The following is a 24,500-nucleotide window of genomic DNA, read 5'->3' as shown; positions in this document are numbered from 1 at the left end:
ATTCAAACATCGAAAAATGTCGGTCCTGTTTTCTGCACCGCTGTAGTATTTCCCCTTTTTTGGGTCTTAGTTATTAAGTTTTGTTCTGCTCCATTCGCCTGAATGTAACATGAACATATAATTTGCATGACTGTAAATGATAAATTGTCACACGCATTCTTTGATACGCCTATAATGGGCATAATAATAGCTTTTAATCGATTAACCTACATGTCGATAAATCCCTTTAAACTGGCCATTAATGTATTGCTAACATTTCTACGTAATGTATGATATATAGGAGTAACGAAACAGCAATGCAATAACGAAATTCGATGTTTAAAGTAGTGCGTGCATACGAATAAATATATTGATCATTCATTATATTATATGCAAATTACATGCTGTAAGGTACACTTAGGCTAACGGAGTGAATTATTATAAAGATGACACATGAGGTGGCACAAATGGGACAAAAACAAATCAATACCTGAATCAAATTGTGGCTCTAAATCACAAAAATGCATTGAATCACCGGGGTCATGAATCATTGCACCACGACTGAATGCCATCGCCTCTGTCGACAAATCCAAATCACTTTTGATTGCTTTTTGTGGAAAGTGTCCCAAAGTCACAGACCACAGAGTCTGCCACTGGGTGATGGGTGCTGACTGACGGTGACAAACTCCTCGAGATGAATTCATTTTCCTTCTCGACGGCTTGTGCACCAGACGTGCCGCGTGATTATGCTACTGACACCCAGCGTAATTAATGCGCAATACATATACGTGGTGTTGTCTACTATTGCTATCCAATTGGAAAATATGTTTTTCGTGTTATTCCTTCGAGTCAATCTAACAGAGTCTGTCCCTTGTTGACCAACAATAACCCTCCGAGCTGGCAGAGGCTTCTACTACCAGCTGATTTATAACTCTCAAATGGTCTCCTTGATTCAGTGGCCCCTTTCGCCACAAGGATAAATACACGGTTGAGTACAGCCACATGCACTTGGGAATGTGGCTCACTTTTCCCCTGAGTTGACCCTGGACACCAAGGGTTCTCTGTGCTTGACAGCCTAATGAGTGGAGGAGGAGACTTGGGGATAGGAAGTGAGCTCACTCGGGGGCTTTGGCAAGACGGATCCGAAGGGTTAGGGCCCCAATGTTGTAAATGACTCAACAGTTCATGTCAAACGAGGCTAAACGATTTCCTTTTCGCAATGCAGAGAATTATAACCCATTTCAGGGAGGTCCAGCAAATTCATCTTTCGTGAAATATTTTGGTCACAGCAGATACGTTAAATCAATGTATATTCTCACGTAAAACGGCTGTCGATAAGCCTTTTGGCGCACACACACGCCCACTCAACAATTGTGCGATCATCCGTCCACGCAGCTACTTCTGCCCCACGGTCCGTCAATGATCACCGTGCTGGGCAACTGGCGCTGTGCACGTGATTCTGCGTGGCCGCCCGTCTGCCCACTCGATATCGCGCCGCGCCCCTTCTCCCCCACCACCACCACTCATCCACAGAAGACACTTGTACTGCACCCCCGGGTCTCACACGTTGGCTCTGGGCCACCAATTGTAAACCCCTGGCTTAAACGCTTGTCCTAAAGTAATTGAATTTGGAAATGTATTTTTTTATATATATGAAGCCAAGTGGATTTAACCCGTGTGTGACTTCACAGATTAGTTAGGTGGATATTTTTTTTGGGGGGGTTACTGATTTTAGCACAGCTTCTTCGACTTATATTTCATATTTTAGACAACCTCTTAAATCCTTCTTCCTCTTGGAATTATTGAGAATTTTTTTTTAACGATCAATGCTTCATTTCAAGTCTTAGCGAGCACCGAATGCATGGTTTGGCAGAAAGGAGGCGCCTATCGACTATATTGATGAAAATAAATGTATTGATACTACCTTCATTAGGTTTGGCTGTGCTGTGCCAAAAATGAACAGAAACTACATTTCAACCAACACATTTGACTTTAAATAATAATAATACATTATTTAATGTCCTGAAACCTTTGATTGATCCTTGACCTCAGCAGAAAAGAAGCTATTTTTTCGTAGCAACGTATAAAAATGCCAAACTTAGCCTCACAATGAAGGCAATTATTTCCATTGAGTTAGACACAGACGTCAAAACATTGCAAAGGTTCAGGGAGTGGGTAGTCATGGGGGGGAGCCTACCGTCAAACTAGCCAGTCACCCATGGATTGATCGAACGCCCCAAAAATCCACAAGTCACGCCTGCTATGTTTCCATGCCCTCGGCCGGCCTCCATCTACGAACATGAAATTTTACCCAGCGTGCACCGTCTGCCCATCAGCTGGCGCGTCGGGGACTGGGGCAGCTGTTCCGTCACTTGCGGCGCAGGTGAGCAGACGCGGCCCGTGCATTGCATGAGCTCCGGCCGGAATGGCAGCGTCGGCGGCCAAGACGGGCGGGTGCCGTCCTCGACAGCTGCTGCTGCTGCTGCTCCTGCTGACCAATCGGCGTGCCTCGCCTCCCTGGGGCCTGCCCCGGCCTCTCGGCAGAGCTGCTCCCTCGAGCCCTGCCCACAGTGGATCACTGGATCCTGGGAGCCGGTGAGTGACGTCCACCACGGAGATTACAGCAGGGCGATCCTGGCCCCGCTCGCCCCGTGGGGCCATGAGTTCACTCTCCATCGGAATTGAGCTTCCAGGGCCCACGGTCTCAACGATCCTGCTAGATCACTGCTCAGTCTAGGATTCTTGGGAGACGGTGCTGTCCTCTGAGCCTGTGTGGGGGACTATAGGCCTCGTTATAGAGGGTGCTTCAAATTTTTTTTTTTACCTCTGAGAATTTGAAATAATACCACGAGAAATGTGCCTCCGGGCTCTGGAGACCACCTGGAGAAGATTCCAGGCATCTGTTGACAATGATGGCGAACAGGTGGAGACTCTTTGACTTTTTGAAGCTATTAACATACATTGGTTATCATGTTACAGTGAATTATCCGTTATTTTTCCATTAAAATCGATAGTCCCATATAAGTGTTAACATTTTTTTTAAACATCCTGTATATACACACGCACACACACACAGCTTGGCTCATGCTGGCTTCATTATTGATACTTTTCCACATTCGGAGTTTGGGAAACATGAGATGGTATTTTATACGTTTAAATGTTCAGGCCTTCCAATCCTCACGGTGCGTAGTACTTGTCTAGATCACCGGGGACTCGTGACAAGGCATGGACCCTCTCCCTTGTGTTCTATAGATATACAAACATCATCATGGGAGAACTCACGGTCATGATCCAAGGTAGGATCGGCCCACGGACTTAATCTGGCTCACGGTTCCTCAGCTCTTACAAAGGAATGTAGTTTGTGGACAGGACCTAAATGCATTGTTTCATCCCAGAACTATGAAAGGTCGGGGATGGCTTGGAGAGACCCTCCCCCGATCGTTTAAAGAATCATGAAGTGTTGCTACATTGCACAGGTATATAGTGCGCTGGTCACGTGGGTTTGAATGGTTCATGAGAGTCAACTTGCGGTGTGATTGTGGTCCACGTGAGGGATAATAGTGAAGAGCCGTAGCGCTTCCTCAAGTGTTGCTCAACAGCGGCTGAGAGCCCTGGAGAACATTTTACTCATTGCCCTCATCCAACTTCCCTCCCGATTGCAACTCGTAGTCTTTTCAGGCTGCTGTCATTCGTCTTACCAAGTTGGGATCTGTTGGGGGGGGGGGGGGTTCCCCATTTTAAGGCCGCAGTGTAATTGACGAATGTGTTGACTTTTTGTAGTTTCAACTTACGCACCACTGCCAACGCAGTGTCACCAAACTATTTAGCCCTGTTCGGTTGTTAATACATCGTGGTGCCTCCAGACGTCTGTGTGTGCCTCGTGAGACACACACGACACACATATCGATTTACTGATATGAGAGGAGTGGTAGCACAATGGTTTGCACACCATGCTCTTCAACTCGGTGAACGGATTTTGATTCCCAACCACGGCTAACACCGGCGGTGAGGAATATCTGAACTGGTCAGGGATCCACACCCTCCTTTATCAACCGGCACTGACCAGCGGAGTGAAGTACGGTGATCTAACCCCCATGACCGTACGAAAGTTGAAATTATTTCGCACTGTACGTAGCCAACCGTACTAATCGGAGGTGTGGGGGAAGGACAACGAACTAAACACTACAAATAGGAGACCTTGACAAGACGCTGTGAAATTGTATAATTGCTATCATCCAGATGTTGACCTTCAACCTGCCTCTCAATAAAAAATAAACTAAATGAAATATTGGGAGTCCGTTACACACCACCACTTTTCCACTGTACAACTGAGCCAAACCAGGGCCATGCTGAGTCAGCACAGCACGGCTCTGGAGGTGCCAGCTTGTTTGCCGACTGCAGAAGTCGACCCTTACCCTGCCACTGACGTCTCGCACAGACACCAAACGAGCCGAGGCACATCGAGATGACATGGTGATGCCACGTGCTCACACGCCGCTGACTGACGTCACGCGCGATGAACACGTCGTTAGCCTCGGAGCTGGCCCTGCTCGGCCTCGAGCGAGATTCCGAGGCCTTGTAAAGCCAGCGGAGCACGGTTTGGTTCCGGCTTGGTACGAAAAATATCCAGTGGAACATCAACGGTGCTGTGTGCTAACTCGGCTCAGATGTGCCGGTGGAAAAAGGGGTATTGGTGACAGCGCTCTTGTGTTTGTGTGTTTGGCCGGGCATGGTGCTGGCCACCTACTCCCTCGTGCGCCGTGCCAGCCATCATAGGTGCTGCTCGCTAACAGCCCTTGCCCCAACAGTCTGCGAAGGCTCTAGCGGGTGGGGATCTTTGTCCTTGTTCGTGACAGTGCTCAGCGGAGTGTGGACAGGGCCGCCAGCAGCGCCAGGTGTCGTGCGGATCCGGCGACGGCGGCTGTGAGCAGCAGGGGGCACCGCCCTCCGAGCGGGAGTGCAACCTGGGTCCGTGCCGCAACCCCGAGTGGAGCGTCAGTCCCTGGAGCGAGGTGAACCCGATGTGACATCTTCTTTCGTCTTACTGCGCTATCGGCGTCACGCTGCGAGAGACACGTGCCCGCTTGAGACTCTCGCTCATGGCAGATCTGTTGCATGACCTCTGATTAACACGGCCAGCTACGTACGGTGGCAAAGAAGTTAAATATGCATGCGGCATGCATACATAATCGTCGGTACGGCACAGTCAATGTTCAATCGATGAACTCGCAACACTTGAGAACCCAGTTTAATTATAAATAGCTGAAGCCCAGATTCGAACTCAGCATCCCCATCAGTTCTGGTTCAGCTGCCCAGCCACCTCGGGAGGGAGGGCAGCCTGAATAGACAGAAGCTCAATAGTAATGACAGCACAGGGGAATTGCGCTGGGGTAGTGGGTGAATTTAGACTCGCCCGGAAGCCAGGCAGCAGGGCCCTCACGTGGCGCTGCGGGTCTCTCGCCCCCCCCCACCCCAGTGCTCGGCGACGTGCGGCACCGGCGTGCAGACCCGGGCGGTGACGTGCGGCACCGGCGCGCAGACGCGGGCCGCTCAGCTGGCGCAGTGCAGCCCCGCCGGCATGCCCCCCGCCAGGCAGCCGTGCGAGCGCGCCGCGTGCCCCCCGCAGAGCTTCAGCTGGTTCGAGGGGCCCTGGGGGCTGGTGGGTGCCGAAGCAACGGACACACGCGCACGCATTTCAACGAACACTGCTCGAGAAGGGAAAGGCTGAAAGCTTGCAGACATGCTGCGTCGATCGTCACGCAGAGATGGGCAAAATACATTCAAATTACATATTACGGGAGGAACGAGATTCCTCCCGTAATATGTACAATTTACCGGTTATGTTTACCGATTATGCAGTTAATTATTGACATTATCTGCAATTTAGATCATGCTACTCTCTGTTTACGTGACCGCGTTCGGCTGAATATGCCTAAACCCTGTCAGATATGACAAGCCAAGCGGGGGTTGAGCACGGTTAGTTCTTGGTGGGAGACGGAAATTTCCAGGCTTGGACTGCACAGTGGCCGGACAATTGTAGCACCGCAACGCGCTCTACACAGTGTTTGTATGGAGCAGTGTCCCCTCCAATACGTGGCCTTTCCTCAAGGATTTCGGTTTCCTCCCACATGCCAAACACTTATTAAAAAGGGAATTATCCACACATCCCGATTCCAAACCCTCCTGAGGCTTTCCTTTCTAAAAAAACTAATAATTGTTATTTCCTCTAGTTTCAACACGGTCATTAGAATTGACAAACAAAAAATAAATCGTTCCTTATTGGATTAAATAACCAGGGCCAACAAAAATCGGCTTGGTCGAAAGGCAGTTCCTGTAAATATTTACAAAAAAAGATAGCCGGATTTTAATTTGGTATCAAAAGAGCGTCGCTCTCCACTGCCGTGCGGCTCTCATCTTGCAGACAGCCTCCCTGATTAACGCGCCACATGAACTCTCTCTCTGGATCTCAACACCACATGAACTCTCTCTCTGGATCTCAACACCACATGAACTCTCTCTCTGGATCTCAACGCCACATGAACACTCTCTCTGGATCTCAACACCACATGAACACTCTCTCTGGATCTCAACACCACATGAACTCTCTCTCTGGATCTCAACACCACATGAACTCTCTCTCTGGATCTCAACACCACATGAACACTCTCTCTGGATCTCAACACCACATGAACTCTCTCTCTGGATCTCAACACCACATGAACACTCTCTCTGGATCTCAACACCACATGAACTCTCTCTCTGGATCTCAACACCACATGAACTCTCTCTCTGGATCTCAACACCACATGAACTCTCTCTCTGGATCTCAACACCACATGAACACTCTCTCTGGATCTCAACACCACATGAACTCTCTCTCTGGATCTCAACACCACATGAACACTCTCTCTGGATCTCAACACCACATGAACACTCTCTCTGGATCTCAACACCACATGAACACTCTCTGGATCTCAACACCACATGAACTCTCTCTCTGGATCTCAACACCACATGAACACTCTCTCTGGATCTCAACACCACATGAACTCTCTCTCTCTGGATCTCAACACCACATGAACACTCTCTCTGGATCTCAACACCACATGAACTCTCTCTCTGGATCTCAACACCACATGAACTCTCTCTCTGGATCTCAACACCACATGAACACTCTCTCTGGATCTCAACACCACATGAACTCTCTCTCTGGATCTCAACACCACATGAACTCTCTCTCTGGATCTCAACACCGCTGCAAGCCACTTCCCCATCTCAAGCTTCTTCCGATTTTACGATTGTTGTATGCTGCTGAAAAAATTGGCAGAAAATGTAATTCCACCTTCACATTTCACACCTCTGATTAGCACGGTTGGCTACGTACAGTGCGAAATAAGTTCAGCATACATACATTAATTCGTCCTCATTTAATAATGATTTCAAAAATACATTTGAACTTAAACTACGCCTCACAGCGTTCGCGCATTCTCGACGAGTGAAAATGACTCAGAGGGGCACAGAGGAACCGCAGACGAGTGGGAAAGGCAGCAGCCAAGTGGGGAGCCGGCACCAAATCCAACCCCCTCCAAGCTCTGCGGTCCTCTGTATATGAAGGTGTTATTGGCCAATCAATGAGTGTTTACATGCGCGAGGAAACTTGAGCACTCAGAGAAAAAAACACGTGTCAAATTGAATGGGTGGCGTCCACATTTTGCAGGACCGCATTCTTACAGCGAGCCAGGGAGTGGAGCTTCGACGCCCATGGGAAGGGCGTTTCACACCACGTGTGCGATCCACCAAGCCCGCACCTCCACAGTGCTGGTTTACAGGCGTGCATTGAGCCACCACCGCCTGGCTCAGATCTCCCTCTATCGCTCTCAGCCAGTGCTCATCGCTGCAAGGCCCACGGGCCACTGGCGGCCCCCCTCATGGCCTTTAGTGAGGCCCCTGACGTGCGGCCCCCGACAATACACAGAGAGTGACCCCCCCCCCCCCCATCATCATCATCGTCGTGCCGCTGTCAAATCCCCTCCCAACGGTTTCAAACGTGTGGCGGCCCTCACACTGATGATGTCTTATCGGCAAAAGTGCCCCCCCCGACCCCCCTCTAAACATTAGTGAAGAACATTGCTCTACGTACTCGGGCGCTTTCCGACGAACGTTCACTCCCGCGGCAGTGCTCGGTGAGCTGCGGCGGTGGCCTGCGCAAGCGCCAGGCCCTCTGCTACAACGAGGACTTCGAGGTGATGGACCCGCGGATGTGCGGCGAGGAAAGCCATCCCACCGAGGAAGAGGCCTGCAACACTCAGCCGTGCTACCTGCCGCAGGGTGGGGTGCCCAGCAAGCTCATTCATGCCGTCTCACCGACGCGTCGGCCGTTTAGTCAGACTCACCGTCACCATAACGCACACGCTCACACACACGCACGCACACACACGCGCACACACACACGCTCACACACACACACGCACGCACACACACACGCACACACGCACACACACGCACACACGCACACACACACGCACACACACACGCTCACACTCGCACACACACACGCACGCTCACACACACGCACGCACACACGCACACACACACGCTCACACACACATACACATGCTCACACACACGCACGCACACACACAGGCACACACACACGCTCACACATGCACGCTCACACACGCACACGCACACACACACGCACACACACACGCACACACACACGTACACACGCACGCACACGCGCTCACACACACGCACGCACACACACACGCACGCACACACGCACACACACACGCACACACGCGCATTGGCGGTCACAATACAGCGTGCAGTGGAAGTTATATCACACAACTTAGACAAAACCAGAAACATTCAACAATTAACAATAACCAGTGGAAAATTCGTAGTTATAACTTAAATCCCATTTAGGTATATTTTAGCTTTTTACGAAATCGATCAAAACTGCTTACATTCACAATGACCAATTGACAATTCCCATTGTACCTTAAAAATTGGATGAAAATTAAAGGGTTTTTGACCTCAAGAGAGATGCAATGCCTTTCCACGAACGAGAAGAATAATTTACAAGTGTAGTATTTACTCTTTTCGGGCAAGACAGAGCAATTTGGCCCAAGTCTTTCAATACAATGATTTAAATGTGTAATGCATAATAAACCAGATAAACGTGGTGCAAATGTCTTTCATAAACTCCTCAAATACAAAGTGCAAAGTGATGTGATTATCAAAGTGGTGATTATTACTTTGTATTAATGAACAAAAAGAGTTCACAATGTGTGTGCCTCACCATCGTGTTGCATAACAAACTCTTTCACAATTGTCTGATGCGTCGGGTTGAGAGCCCCCTGTAATGGCTACACAACCGTAAAACTCACTTTTTTGCTGCGATTTCACAGAAGTGCCGAGCCAGGCGAACCCCTTGGGATTCGACAGCACACGGCACCGGGTTTACTCCCTACAAGGTCAGGCAGCATCCGGCAACCATGCAGGACGTGCAGAGAGAGGCGTCAAAGATGTCACGATCCCTGTTACTCCATCACAACGCTGTAACAACCAAATACAGAGACAAAGATCCCCCGTATAGCCTTTACCAGACTGGTCAGAGAAGTGCTGTTAGCGAGCACCTATGAAGGCTGGCACGGCACCCGAGGGGGTGGGTGGCCAGCACACCACGCCCGGCAGCCTTTATCTCCCCAGTCGCGATGTCTAGACACCGCACCGGGTACTCATTTGAGGCCGAGTAGACCTAGGGGAGGCCCAGGACCGGTTCAGATAATCATCACTAGGCGTTGGCCACGAGCGAGAATCGAACTCGGGTCGCCGGGTTCGTAGCGCGGGGCTCGCTCACCGCTGCACCGCCGCTCCCCGCCGCCGTCCTTCCACGCGTGCACCACCGAGCGTGGCTCCCCGTGCGTGCATGCAGGAGGCGCGTCCACTCGGGGGCAGTCCGAGCGCGTGGACGAGCGTCCCAAGCGCGTGGGTGAGCATCCCGAGCGTGTGGGCGAGCGTCCCGAGCGCGTGGGCGAGCGTCCCGAGCGCGTGGGCGAGCGTCCCAAGCATGTGGACGAGCGTCCCAAGCACGTGGGTGAGCGTCCCGAGCGCGAGGGCTGCGCTGACTCCTATTACGGCTGCTGCCCCGACGGGAGGAACCCGGCGCACGGCCACCGCGGCGAGGGCTGCCCCGACGTCTCCTGTTACCAAACCAGGTGCCGCACGATTCCACCCTCCCCCCCCCCCCCCCCATGACAAGTTCAGAAATCGATCGGTTGATTGATCGGTCGACCGAGTCAATCGACTCGGTCTGTCGATGCGCAATGTGCGACCAAATATCAGGAACCAAACCGATTTCGGGGCAGCGCTGGATTAGCACGGTTGGATACGTGCGGTTTGGTGTGCAGAAGGCAGAGAGACGTCCTCGAAATTGATCAATGAGGAGTACTTGTAATCGGCCACCAAAGTCACCGGACTTCTATCCGTTACATGTTATGAACAAAGTGACATTGTGGAGAAAGGTTTACACGTTTCCTTTTGCTGTTATTTATCCCAAACGACGACACACTTCTTTAACGATCCCGTGCATTCTCAACTCCAGGATGCTTCAGTGTTACCAAACGTTTTGCCCTGCCTGCTCGGGTTTCAGCCTCGGCGGATTAAAAGCATCGAGGAGCTCGCGCGGCCTCGTGAATTAATGTTGACATGAAAACGGCTGGCCACGTTACTTTATGGCAATGAATGAATGTTAACATCGCCATTAATATCGCAGGCCGTCGTGAGCCAGTCATGTTTTGTTGACTCTCCACACGGGGTTAAGCAGTCAAAAGAGACACAAAAAAGGGCAGTTGCTCATTATTTTCTCCAGGAAAATGTTTGAAGAGCGAGCGGAGAAATGTAAATTACTTTGTGGGGATCTGTTGGAGGAGGCTTGAGATGGTTGCATCTGCTCTTGTTCTCATTAGCGTTTCCCTCCTTTGGAGATTACCTTGGTGGGGGGTGGGGGGGAGGTTGGATTTCGGGGTTTTAAACAACGAGGAGCAGCTGCTAAGCGTTGAGAAGATGTGTTACGGTAGAGAATACCTTTCTCTGCTGCCAACTGCTTCGCGTTTTAGATCCCGGACCCCTGCAAAAGTTAAGAGCTGGTTTCCACTCAAAGGCGTGTTGGGCCGCGATAATCAGCTGTTCACGGTCTGGATCCTGTGGTGCAAACTCCACATTACCATGCCAGGGGTGGTCTATCCATAGGACCACTGCTGATTTCCCACGAAAGTGGTACTCGTTTTATTGATGTCGGTGGCGGGATGATAGGCCGATTCAATCCTCGACCACAATTTGAACTCACAAGCCTGCTGATCGTGAACCCCGTGTGCCAGCCACTGAACCACGTGGCGAGATGCAGCGTGATGCACATTGCGACGCACAGGGCAGCCCAAAACGTGGCTTACCGAGGTGTTTCCTAGCTAAGGCCATCCCGTGACGCCGGCACATCCGGGCAGCCCAATTCCTCCACTTGTCACGGTCTTGAGCCGTCACTCGGAGCTCTCCCCACATAATCGCACCTGCAAATACAAAATGCTTTTGCGATATCTTTTACGAGATTATATATGAGTTTCTCTTCTATTTACACAGTAATGCCCAATTGAACCATTGTTCACCCGGCCACATGCACGGCAACGTATACAAAAGTCAAGGTGAAGGTGCAGCCCTGCAATTGTTTGCTCAAGCCTCTGCCGGCAGAAGCGCCGCCGGGAATAGAGGACGCTCAAGATGGCATTTGGCCTACTCTTCCACACTGGCGAAATGTCTTGAAAGAGTTGGAGGTATCCACACTTTACCCCACTAGACATGACCTGCAGATCGACCTTGTTAGCAAATTATACTGCTTGGGTGGACAGAGGCAAGAGGTTCCAAGAAATTTGCCCCATCGTTTAAACCGCCGCTCAGGGTGAACTAATTGAACCGGCGACCTCTGCATTGCAAGTCCAGCGTGGCGAACGATTGCACCGCGGCAGCGTCCCTCGCTTTCTTAAACCGCGCCCCGTTTAACCGCCGGCTCACCGGGGCAGGTTTGGCTGCTGCCCCGATGGCGTGAATGCAGCCAGGGGGACCGATGCCCTGGGCTGCCCCTCGGGCTACGATGGAGGAGAGGAGCGCGGGCCCGAGGAGGAGGAGGAGGAGCCCCACGGGAGGGAGCGCGAGCGCCCGCGGGAGTCGGCGGTCGCAGCCGGCCAGGTGATCGTCGCACGCAGCGGCGCTCCACAGTTGTGGCAGTAAAATACTCGAGAGGGGGGGAACGAGTGTGTCCGCCTCTCTGGTGGCCACGGCCTCAGGGCAGCTTCTCTCCATTTCGGCAGCACGTGGACACTGAACATCCCCCCCAATCACGCACACGCCACCACCCCACCCAACTCCACTCACCCACCACTTTCAAAATGAAAAAAATGCAATAATGGAGAAGATGGAGTATCTGTACAGTATTGCAAGATAACTATGTTAGAAATGCATTTGCGTGGTGTTTATTTGTTTATTTACTCACCCACCCAGGAAAGGCTTGCTGAGTCACGAGACATTTCCAGGAGAGTTTTTCATCGTGACGTTTTGGCTTTTCAATCGAGCGTTTTGCGTGTGCGTCGGAAACTTGAGTACCCAGAGAAAACCACCCAGCATGCACGGGAATAACACGGACAGATCCACAAGGATGGGATCACAAACCCCCTGGTTGTACAGCCATCTCCTGGCCACCTTGTGGCACAGCAGATTTGAGAGTTTCACAAATCTACATGACCCACCAACCCTTGCCTCCGTAGCGTACATCACCGCACCACGCTGGAGATGCGTGGCTTACATCTACGGCACTTTAGCACGCTGTAAACATACGCCGCGTACGTTGGCTGTGGCTCACGACACCAACTCGGTGAAGAAACGTCTCAAGTTCCTCTTCTTGTCTCTGCGCGCCCCGTCACATTGTCTCCTCCAGCCGGTTGAGCGGGCTGCTCATCCTCCTGCTGCTGCGGAAGATTGCCACGGACAGAGGTTCGGCTGCTGCCCTGACCACGTGTCCCCGGCACTGGGACCCAGTGGGGAGGGCTGCTCGGGCATCCGTGACGGAGGTGAACATTATGCCGTCTCTCCCATAACCACGTGACTCTCTCCCATAACCACGTGACTCTCTCCCGTAACCACGTGACTCTCTCCCGTGCGCCCATGGCTCTCGCTGCACACGAGAGCTGGACTGTCTGATTATTTAAGCAATACATTTCTCTCCCGCGAATCGGTTTGATTGCACTTCCTCTCATGGTTGATATTCGTGTAGAGCAACAAATATGATTTTACATCGAGGTGGATGAGCCAGATGATTGCGTCAGGAGTAGCGGAACGTATCTCTGTGATGATGCCTCCTTTGTATTTGTGAATCGGGTACCAAGTCATTATGTGATCCATGGCTGTTCTGGGTCAGTATAGTCGTACACGGGAGAGTTTTTACTTTAAAATGTGCGAATAAACTATCCGCATTTGCCACGGTTTGTGCAGATGATGCAGTTTAGGGTTATGGCCGATGAGCTTCGCGGATGATCAACGGCAGGGGGATCGTTTGCTTTCGGTATTTCATGCGGTCTTTGTTGGCAACTTCTTGTTAACTCCATTCGGCTTTCCAATGACGGTGAAAATGTGTCAATGATGCTCATAATGATGAAAGTGATGCTAATGTTGATGATGATCCTGATGACGATCATGTTGATAATGATGATGATGGTGCTGCTGCTTATGATGCTCACAGTGATGATGATGATGACGATCATTAAGCTGATGCTGCTGCTTATGATAATGATGATGGTCATGTTGACGATAGTGAAAGTAATGCTCATCTTGATGATCATGACGATACTCATGGTGATGACAGTCATGCTGGTGCTGCTGCTCATGATGATGACGCTCATGTTGATGACGGCGATGCTTACGGTTATGATGATGCTCATGATGATGATACTCATATTCATGATGACGTTCGTGGTGATGATGATGATGAGCAATGCTGATGCTCGTGTGGATAATGACGAAAGTTAATGGCGATGACCGACGGTGGCAGCGAGGCCCGCGTGCAGCCTGCCCAGCGCCAGGGGCGCGTGCGCCGACTACACGGCGCTCTGGTACTGGGTGCCGGCGAACGGCGCCTGCAACCGCTTCTGGTACAGCGGCTGCGACGGCAACGCCAACCGCTTCGACTCGGAGGAGGCCTGCGTGCGGGCGTGTGCGGCGCAGACCGCCGAGCAGCAGGAGGCACGGCGCGCGCACGGGCAGCAGCAGCAGGCGCAGCAGAGTGCCACGCATCGCCACCACCACCACCAGGCGCAGGCGAGCCACAGCAGCGCTGCCGCGGAATGGGAAGCAGCCGTCTCGTCGCGGTAGTGGGCAATCGAGGTGTATTCTGGCAAATTTGATGTATGTATAAAAGTTCTTTCGCACCCGTACGTGCTAATCGGAGGTGCGGGAGAAAGACAACAAACTGCGAACACAAACAGCAGTTCTGAAGAAATGAGTTTTCAATCTCAGATCAAAAGTGCAAAGCTCCCAGTGGCCTCTTAAAAACGCGCAGAGTAATACCCCGATTTACGTCTCCGCCCTTTTACGTCGTTTAGAAAATATGTCGTCGCTTTATTAATACCGCTTCCCGATTTGCATCACCTCAAGCCACGCTTATGCCGGTGACAGGATCGTCCGTCCTTTCTCGTACGCGTCGCCTCTCAGCCGTCGCCTCCGCCTACCCTGTCAATAGCTTTGATTTACGTCGTTTCGATATTGGTCGGCGCACCTTTCAGCAACGTGTCTCCCACGTAAGGCAGGGTACTACTGTATTTATATAAATGTGGGACCTGTTCCATTATTTTTGTATTAATAGAAAAAGTCCAAAAATCAGGCAGAGATAGAAATTTGAATTTATCCATAAATGAGAAATCACAAGAAATTGTCACTTGCATCACGTGCCTTCTGTGGTTTTCCCACAAAAAGTGGAATCATGTAACATCGGGTAAGGTCACTGCTGTTAGCATGACGCATTAAATTATTACTTAATCCAAATAATCTGAAAATCTGAGGGCCTTTGTTACCTCCTGTAAAAATCCTAAATTCTGATCTTTTCCATCCGTAATATATACTATTTATAACAGAGTTGCCACCTGTCCTGGTTTTCCCAGTATCATCCTCTTGTTGAGGTAGCACTTCTGGCAAATCCACAAGTCTTCCCAGGTTTTTTTCCAGTTACATAATAATGCACCACTCAAATAAAGTGCATTTACATGTAGCACGTTTGGTGCTACTGCATTGGCAAGTGGTGCACAGGCCCAAATAACAACACACTCAGCACGTTCGTCCATAACGCTGTGTGGCCTTTAAAGGAAAAAATATAAAAAAAATCAGTGACGTTTTGGGCAATGGCCCTTATTCATAACACAATGACAGAGAGGCCTTAGAGGTAGAGTGGACAAGATGGACACTGCCCTCTACAGCATGAGGCCACTATGGGCCTTACATGCAGTTCTTCCCTCTCTCCCTCTTCCAGTATTGTAAGACGTTTCTTCTTCCCATGATGAAGTTTATTTTGTACCTCCAAGGTGGCCACTCGAATATAAGATATCCTATTAAAGCTTTATTGGAACAGTTTACAAATCCAAGTTTGTGTCATCTCCACACGTGGCAAACACAATTTATTCAAATAATTCGCCTAATTCGCCTGCTCTCAACAAAAGGCCCCATTCTAGACAATGAGATATTGTGGGTGATCAATGTTTTTGACCAGAGCGCCTCTCAATTGCAGTGTGATGCAATAGTATTTAATTTATGAAGAGTGTACACATGTGATTATATCAGGACGCTTAATGAGATGGCCAGAATGTGATAGAGAGGGCAGAGGATGGAGATTAGAAACGGCAAGAGACTCAAGAGGTTGCTAGAAGACGGCAGTACATCAAGTTAGTTAGTTCATCGACCCTTCAGTGAGGGCCTTTGTTACCTCCTCGTGAAGCAAATGACCAAAAACCACAATGCAGGACCCACACCTCCGATGAGCATGGTTGGCTAACTGCGGTGCCAAAGAGGTTCAACATACATACATACATATTCCTTAAAACATATATCCTTCAGATTTAGTGAGGTTTTCATGGATACATACATTGGATTATATTTAACATTACTTATTTGACTTTAAAATATAGGTATAGGTTGCAAGCTGGGCAAGAACAAAAGCAATGAAGATGAAAGTGACAAAAAGGGGAATGGAAATTGACTGAGGGAAGTAAAATATTTACTTAGCGAGTCAACTCAAAAAAAGCGGAGTCAATAAAAGGTCAAACTGGCGATGTTACTCAAGATTGAGGCCTCTGCAAACGTTTGCCGCTGGAACATTGGTTGAGAAGACCCATGAACTAATGGAAATAAATGTTATATCATTTTTGTTTATTTACTTATTTACTGCGTTTTGTTGTCGCGGATAGTGCCCTCAGTGTGAATTGTGCATAAGTAAACCGTTTAATTTTGTAATCACCTACATCCTGTAATAATATTTCTAATGTGCCATATACCACAGATTCAGCAAGAGGAGCATTCCTTTGAGACGCATCACGGGGAAGCTGAGCACAAGCCTCAGCCAGAGAGGGCAGACAGGCCCAGTCAGCCAGTCTACAGGTGAATTTCGACTCAATGTAACAGATTGTTTGGTGATGCTGTGTTTGGTATTGGTTCTCAAGTGGAATTAACAACAAAACTGACACTCGTCAACAACACTGCAAACGGCAACGTTTCAGGCAATAGCTCTTCTTCATGGCACATAAACAGAGAGCGCAGAGAGATGAAAGTTGCAGACTGCATTATCACCTTGGGACCTGATGAGAATAATGTCTGTGACTATTAATAGTTACGTAATATTATCTATTGAGTGGCAGAAAAAAATATCCTCAATAATCAAAAGTAGAACGAAATAAACGGATTGATATTAAAAGTTAAATTCAAAAATCCGCTATTGCTGGCACAATGCATTGTGAGAAGGTGCATTCTGGTAAAGGAGAAACAGGAGGCAATCCCCCTGGCAGTGCGTCCCTGGTCCCAATTACCATTTAAAAAGACGGAATTAGACTACCATGCAATTCTGAAGGAGAGAAGTCTAGGAAATGAAAATACACTGCGGATTAATGTCGCATCCACATGCAACACGCATCTGCAAACACTGCACACAAGAGTAGGGCATGTGCATGGTGGGGGGGGGGGGGGCGAGCAAGACGGACAGATGCAATACATGGGAAGCATTGGAAGTGCACGAGCTTATGCCACACAGACCAATCTATTTGAAATATCCCTGCTGTGGTTGCTGGGTGCCCCAGGGGGTCAGAGTGATGAACCAGCACTGCTGAGACCCAAAGTTCAAATGTATTACCGAATCAGATGTTCAATTGTGGAGAGCTTGTGGTTTTAGCAATGTCACCAATGACTGCACCAAAAAAAAGCACATTCAATTTGTTTTTTTCTTTAATTTGTACAAATTCCAGCTCTGAGGTGAAATGATTTTGGTCAGATATGGGACAAACATTTCTGTGGAAGGGCATGCATAAAAGTGCAGTGCCCCTCGTGTGGAGAAGAGGTCACTTGATTGGAGTCCAGGAGTAGTTGAGGGTCTCCTTTCACGGGATGTTGTCTAGCACTAGAACTACTAAAGTTCTGTTGCAGACTGCATTACAGACTGCATTACACACAGACGTAGCGTCTCCTGGAGAAAATAACAAATGTATATTTCGATTAAATACAACTGCTGTACAATCCGAATCTCTGGAACATGAACCCACATTTACAGGCTTGAAGACATTACAATTACAATAGTACAATGAATCGTACAAGTCAAGCACACCAAATCAGCAATTCAATATTTATATTAGCACTTGAATAACTAGTGCACAAAATGAAAACAAGACAATGCACTCTGAGCCATGAGAGAACTATGAATTGGGTTACCAGGCTGATAGTCGATCATTCGTTTTCTTAATTACACAGCTCTACACAAATAAGTCTATGACCTTTGACCAAAATCACTCGGAATGCACCCAACTGATCTCAGAAGCTAAGCAGGCTTGAGGATGGATAGTGATTGGATGCGTGGACCACCGTGCATCAAAGAGGTGTTGTAGGGTTAGAGACTTGCCGTGGCGAGGCTGCCCGTCGACGTGTTGCCGTGTGCGTGCTGGGCGCGTGCAGCCTGTGGATCGAGCGGGACGACCCCACGGCGGTGGAGCGCCCTCTGGGGCACGCGGCCGAGCTCCTGTGCCGCGCCCAGGGCTCGCCCGAGGTCGCGCTGGAGTGGATGAAAGACAGCAGAGCCATCGACCCTTCCCGGTGAGCCTGGGTGCTGCCATCGCTTTACTAAGGGGGCGGGGGGGGGGGGTGCAATGCTCTTCGCGTTGGAGGGTGGGAGTATGAAGTGGGGCCAGGGGACAAGGCTGAAGCGACGTAACAGATGTGAAGCCCAGTTGATGTACGGTGACTGTCCCCGTCATATTGACATCATATCGCGAGGAAGGATGATGATGATGATGATCGAACGAGACTGATGTTGGGATGCCAACCAAAGAAGAGAACGCACAGCAGAGGACAACCCCGGCGTAGATGTAGGGAAGAGATCAGCTCATGTGCAGGAGCGAGACGAGGCGTGACGTCGCAGCACGATACGGGGTGGCGGCAGCATGGGGAGGTCTTAATCCAGCAGTAGATAGACCAGGGCTGTTGACAATCATGATTATTTAGGTCGAGACCCGCGCCTCACGAATTTCACGTCGTTGGGCCAGGTATGTTGTGCTGCTCAACGGCTCCCTCTACATCCAAGCGGTGGAAGAGGAGGATGCTGGTATATACACCTGCCGCGCCAGCAATGGGCAACAGCAGGAGTTCCGCCAGGTGCAACTGAGCATCATGGGTGAATCCACGCAAATGTCAACACACATGACCCTCATATGTGCTCGTGACGGTATATGACGGTCACCAAATCTGTCTTAATCCATCGACTTTTTTTTTTCTCAAGTCATTTCTGAATGTCAAATGACCTTGGTGGGGGGCATTTTCAACTCTTGCATGCGTTGGGAGCATTTGGAAGGGTGTCTTTTGGTGTTTTCGGCGTTTCCATCCTCCGCCTCTCCATCTCCTCTCTCCGTCCACTCGGCGCCGTTGCGTCCGCGTTGTAACCGGAGGCCCCCCTCCGCTCCCGTAACCCGCTCTGGCGCATGTCGTTGTTTTGTTGTTGTTGTTGCACTAAGCCACAACCTCGTCGGCTGAAAAGCCTCTAGTCAGGGAAGCCGATGATAACTCGGCCGCGGTGGTCGAAGCGCGCGCCGGCTCGTCCGTGCGGCTGCCCTGCCGCTTCTCCGCGTCCGAGTCGGCGAGGCGCCCCGTCTGGACGGACGGCTCGGGGAGGGCGCCGACCGGCCGGCGATTTCGGCAGCTGGCGGACGGCTCGCTGGTGATCTCGGCGGTGATGCCCGGCGACGCGGGGACCTACGCCTGCGAGCTGGAGACGAGGCTCGGGGCGGCACGCAGGCGGTCCAGCCTGACGTTGAAGGTCAAAGGTCAAGGTCGTGCCCACACTGGATATCGACGGACTTGCGAGCGGCGGCGATATCGTGCAGAAGCTTCGCCAATACTCGCTCATCATCATCGCCATCGTTTATACTGCACCTCCATGCAGTACATCTCGAGACAAAATGTATCAGCAGCTACTTTAAGAGCCTCTCCTGAGATTTAAAAACGCCACAGTGTGGCGAGACAAGAAATCTCTCGAAAATAACGGCACTCTTAGAAACACGTAAGTTACAATGCAGTCAATGCAAATTTAATCACCCTTTTGATTATTATGTCCCAATGCTCATCCCATTCAGAATCATGTCCACGTGTAGATGCATTTTATGGTTCAATAACATAAAGGCCAGATACTGATGTAAGTAGGTTTAACCAGCATAGCAGCCAAGAGGTTCTGTCTGTCTGCATTCGATTGTAAAGGTGAGCTACACCTGTGAACACAACACCACTCAAAGGTCACGTCACAAGCATCGTGACCCCCTTCCTGGGTCATGTATGCGAACTTCAAGTTCAAAAATGAGTATTTTAACAAATTCTTTAAATCTCAAGATAACAGGTTGTAGGTTAAGTCTTATATGTTTGTGTGTATTTATATACACTATGCACATGCATTTGTGTCCTTCGCAACAAATAATGTTGCCTTTTCATGGAGAAAAAGCTCCAGTGCAATACATGCTTACAAGGGCGGCTCAAGGTGAACGTGTGCTTTTAGTTCCACAGAATGTGAACAGTGAAGTGATTGAACTCACGCTGATTTTCAAGCTACTCCCCTGCCACACTAATACCATTTGCCCCATCGGTGTTGTAACACCTTCATGGCAAAAGTGCGACATTCTTCAGGACAGATACGCATTCCATGTCAGGATTTCTGCTTTCACATTTTCACATCGGCCGACTCTAATTACTCCCTCTTCTGCATGCGAGGCACGTATCACCCATCTGTTCAGCTAACCTTCTGTAATTGTCAAAAAAACTCACATTCGTCAATAACATTGCCTTAAAAGTGGCAGATAATAGGTGACGTTTTGGGAAATGGCCCTTCTTTATAAGCACATAAAGAGGCCAGGGTGAAAGAGTGATGATTAGGAGATGTCATCTCCCTCGCCTGCAATGCAGGAGGTCGTGGGTTCGATCCCGACCCTGATGATGCCTGCTGTTGTATTTTTGTAGTTTGCGTGATCTCTCTTCCCGGGGTCGCGTGGAATTTCTCGAGGTCTTCCAGGTTTTGCCCTCCACATTTACGAACATACATTTATGTGATTTAGCTGCTGCTATAAATTCCCACATGTGATAGAAGCCACTTCGATGAGCTATCATTTGTGGTCAGGTCACAGCTGAAAAATAGTCAACTGGGCTTTCTCTGTCCAAAAAAAATGTGATTGCCAAAAACATTTCCTATTCTATATTTTTTTCATTTCAATGTGACTAATTATTTTTTTTTGTTAATGGTGCTGTACACCACTGCCAATACAGTATCACCAATGAACTGGTTTCATTTTCCAACACCAAGAACTTCACTACACAATTCTGTTCCATAATACGTGACGGACAGTTCGCTGCCATCTGGCAAATACCCAGACTGCTTTGCACAGCTGTGATGTCACTTCACACAGAGGTTGCCTGATGTTGCCAATGTCACTCCACAAACTTTCATCCGCAATCCGTCAAGTTTGTAAAAAACAATCTCGAACAAAAAGCACAAGTTACCCTTACCCCCACACGTATTATGAAATTGGATAAAGCTGGACACATTTTGCAAACGGAACCTGTTATGTTGAAGTTGGAATTTAACAAATACTACCTTAAAATCAGTATACATTCAGCAATAAAAAATAATATTATTGAGTTATATTCCGTGTGGGCGAATGTTTCTCATTATCCTATTTTTGGTGAAACTGCACCGAGTGTCTCTCTTGCCATCAGTGCCACATATCGCCAAGTCGATGTGTTTTGGCCATTTGTCTAAATCTGGCCCATGAAGTACACTGATTTTATGCTTCAAGCCTGGTGTGGCATTGGTCCTCCTCCTTCTTCTTCTTCAACCAAACTGCGTTCACGCGGAACCATCGCTCACTTGTCTACGCAGTTCGCGAACAGCGAGCACAAGTTGTTTTGGAAAGTGCCGTTATCGTCGGCAGCCCGTGCCGCGAGCGAGTCTGCAGCATGTCTCCCTGGGCGTGCGTGCGTGCGGGCAGGAGTGCTCTCCATCGTGAAGCCGCCTGGCGACGTCGAGGTGGAAGAAGGCGACGAGGCCGCGTTTCCCTGCACCGTGTCCGACAAGAAAGCCAATGTCATCTGGACCAGGTGGCTCATTCCACGTGGGCTGTGTTTTGTTTTTCGTAAATAGCGTTAAGACAGGCACGATATGATGATGATGATGTATCAATCCAACGATTAAAATCTATTATTTCACTCAAGATACATGCATATAAAGTTTTATGAGACTCAATTGTTTATCATTTGTGGAAATAAAATACAGACATGCTGTTATATTTAGGCAAATAGAGCAAACTACAAACTCGTGGATAACAATGAAACAATACAAATGAGTTCAAATTAAACCAAAATGACTGTTCTTGAATTGGATCGTGACCTGGAATTGCGACAATGCACATCTCAGCGGGATGCAACATTACATACTTCATGGATACAACTGGATTGTTTTTTTCAATTTCTAGCAAGGACGGGCCATATTGGAGCAAGAATGGAGTGGCAGGGGATGTCTTGATCTACAACACATAGCCAATTCAATTACAATTTGAATGTATGAAGTGTTTAAATGTGGCTGCATCTTGAGACGCTCTACGCAAAGGGAGATATGCTCATTGGACTATCGCAGGGAAGAGGTTGGATATATTTTTAAGAAGTTGAAGGCATACGTTAGGAAGAGACCTGCATTGAATAAGACACTTGGATCGATGAAAATAAATCGTAGGTGGAGGAGAAAAGGGCTTAAAACATGGAATGTTAATACAAGGGGGGTGGAATCAGCTGTATGAACGGCTAGAGGAAGGTAATTCCAGACCGCAAGGGCAGCAGTCCAGTTGGAGCCAGTTGGAGCCAATTCAAGAATTGATTGCTGGAGCAGAGGACACAAGGAGGGGAGTAGAGCAGTACGAGAGCACAGCCTAGGCAGGCAGGGCAGAGTCCATCGAGGACCTTGAAGTAATGGAATTGTAGAATTTTTTCCACAGGAATGTGTCATTGTTCTCCACCGACTCAAGTGCGCCGTGGGGGGTGTTCCCGTTTCTGTCAGGAACGGCGTGTCGCTGACATCCGGGGAGGTCGGCGGAGGCCGCGTGCTCGTGTCCGGCGACGGCATGCTGGTGCTGCGCAACGTCCAGAGCAGCGACGCCGGCCACTACACGTGCAACGTGTACAGCGGCTCCCGCTCCGTCAGCGCCAGTGCGCACCTCACCGTGCAGGGTAGGTCGGGCTCCCCGGCCAAAAGATAGGGCCATAGCCTTGGCGAGGAGCGAGTGAGTGGGTGGGTGAGTGGGTGGGTGAGTGGGTGGGTGAGTGGGTGGGTGGGTGAGTGGGTGAGTGAGTGGGTGATGGATGGGTGGGTGGGCAGTGGGACGGAGAGAATGACGATCACATGGATGGACGAATGGACAGAGGATGGACCGACAGAGAGGACGGACAGACAGAGATGATGGGACAGACGGATGGAGATGATGGAATGGACGGACAGAGAAGGGTGAACGGACAGATGGACATAACGAACATTTGTATGGAGAGAAGGGATGGACTGACAGAGGAAAGAGGATGGACGGAGGCTGTATGGCCAGAGAGAGAGAGAGTTCGGAAGGGCAGACCAAGAGGCGGAAGGATAGGCACGATGGATTGCGTGAACACACCACCTCACCGCTGACCAGTGAAGCCGTGACCCTCAAGGCCCTTTCCATGTTGTCCAAAGTCTTCCTCTCTCCAACTCCTACTGAATCCGCAGACGTGTGGAACGTTTACTTACACAGGTGCGCAGGAGACAGCGAGTGTTATTGACTCAGGAAAGTCTCAACCGAGTTCTTCAGGGAGTACTGTTCTCAGGATGGTTTTACTTATGATGTTTGGCTTAAACTTTCTCTGTGTGAGGAAATCAGGAGATAACTCTCAGGTGAGGGGAGAATACTCAGAATAAGGTGTCAAGTACTTGTACATATGCAACCTTCCTGCTGTACTGTTATGGTTCTATAGGCAGGCTTCCCACATGAACTGCTTGGATGGTTTATCATGCATGAACCATGGTTATGGTTTGCATTTCTTGCTTAATATACTGAGGGTATCTGAATACCGACTGGACTAAATTGACCAATAACCATTCAATTTGGAGTAAATCACATTCTAATCAATCTATGTGATCTTTCTGACGTCCCAAAAATAAAAATGACGTAATAGAAACTTCCTTCAAAGGCTACCTACCTCAATATTCTTTCTTGGAGTGTGTAGATTTTGCACATTTTCAACCAGCGGCTTAAGCTTACCTGTTGACACGTTATACCAAATGTATAAAGCTTAAGTTCGGTTTGAAAACATTATTTGATAGGGCTAATGAGCAATGGCTCACCATTCCATAATAACAGAGTTGCATTTATCCAGAAGCGCATCACCTATTCAAGGTTTTTTTTTTTTTACAAGGGGTCCTGCATTGTGATCTATGGGTAATGGTAATCGAGAATTTTGCATGCAAAGTTTATTTATATTGGTGTATTAAATGGTGCAGTTATTCGACAGAATTGCACTTGATATTGGTGAACCAGTGCGTCATTGACCCCCAAAAACACGAACATCCTCGTAGGATACGTTAACGGTGAAATAGTTTCGTCATTATTTTGGTACAATGTTTTTATGCATATATATGCTTCGTTGCGTGAGGCGGATTTAAACCATGTGCGGTTTCAGAA

General features: G+C 49.2%; 1 protein-coding gene across 2 annotated transcripts in view; it reads left to right on the top strand.

The window, feature by feature from the left end:
• LOC144723472 (papilin-like) overlaps positions 1–24,500 on the top strand; it is a 58,594-nt gene that overhangs the window by 28,271 nt on the left and 5,823 nt on the right. The window contains exons 13-27 of one of the 2 annotated variants that reach the window (XM_078602255.1): positions 2,316–2,574; positions 4,836–4,991; positions 5,456–5,638; positions 8,157–8,307; positions 9,393–9,458; positions 9,920–10,202; positions 12,057–12,222; positions 12,968–13,100; positions 14,078–14,343; positions 16,571–16,668; positions 18,226–18,363; positions 18,813–18,940; positions 19,278–19,586; positions 21,792–21,900; positions 22,853–23,022. In XM_078602255.1, coding sequence (XP_078458381.1) covers positions 2,316–2,574; positions 4,836–4,991; positions 5,456–5,638; positions 8,157–8,307; positions 9,393–9,458; positions 9,920–10,202; positions 12,057–12,222; positions 12,968–13,100; positions 14,078–14,343; positions 16,571–16,668; positions 18,226–18,363; positions 18,813–18,940; positions 19,278–19,586; positions 21,792–21,900; positions 22,853–23,022 — 2,615 coding nt within the window. The remainder of the gene's footprint in view (positions 1–2,315; positions 2,575–4,835; positions 4,992–5,455; positions 5,639–8,156; positions 8,308–9,392; positions 9,459–9,919; positions 10,203–12,056; positions 12,223–12,967; positions 13,101–14,077; positions 14,344–16,570; positions 16,669–18,225; positions 18,364–18,812; positions 18,941–19,277; positions 19,587–21,791; positions 21,901–22,852; positions 23,023–24,500) is intronic. The other variant, XM_078602256.1, reaches the window with a different exon arrangement.

This window comes from Lampetra planeri, chromosome 18, assembly GCF_965212315.1.
Source record: "Lampetra planeri chromosome 18, kcLamPlan1.2.h2, whole genome shotgun sequence".
Classification (NCBI taxonomy): Eukaryota; Metazoa; Chordata; class Hyperoartia; order Petromyzontiformes; family Petromyzontidae; genus Lampetra; species Lampetra planeri.
The sequence above is the reverse complement of the archived record's forward strand: the minus strand, read 5'-3'. Positions and strand labels throughout refer to the sequence as shown.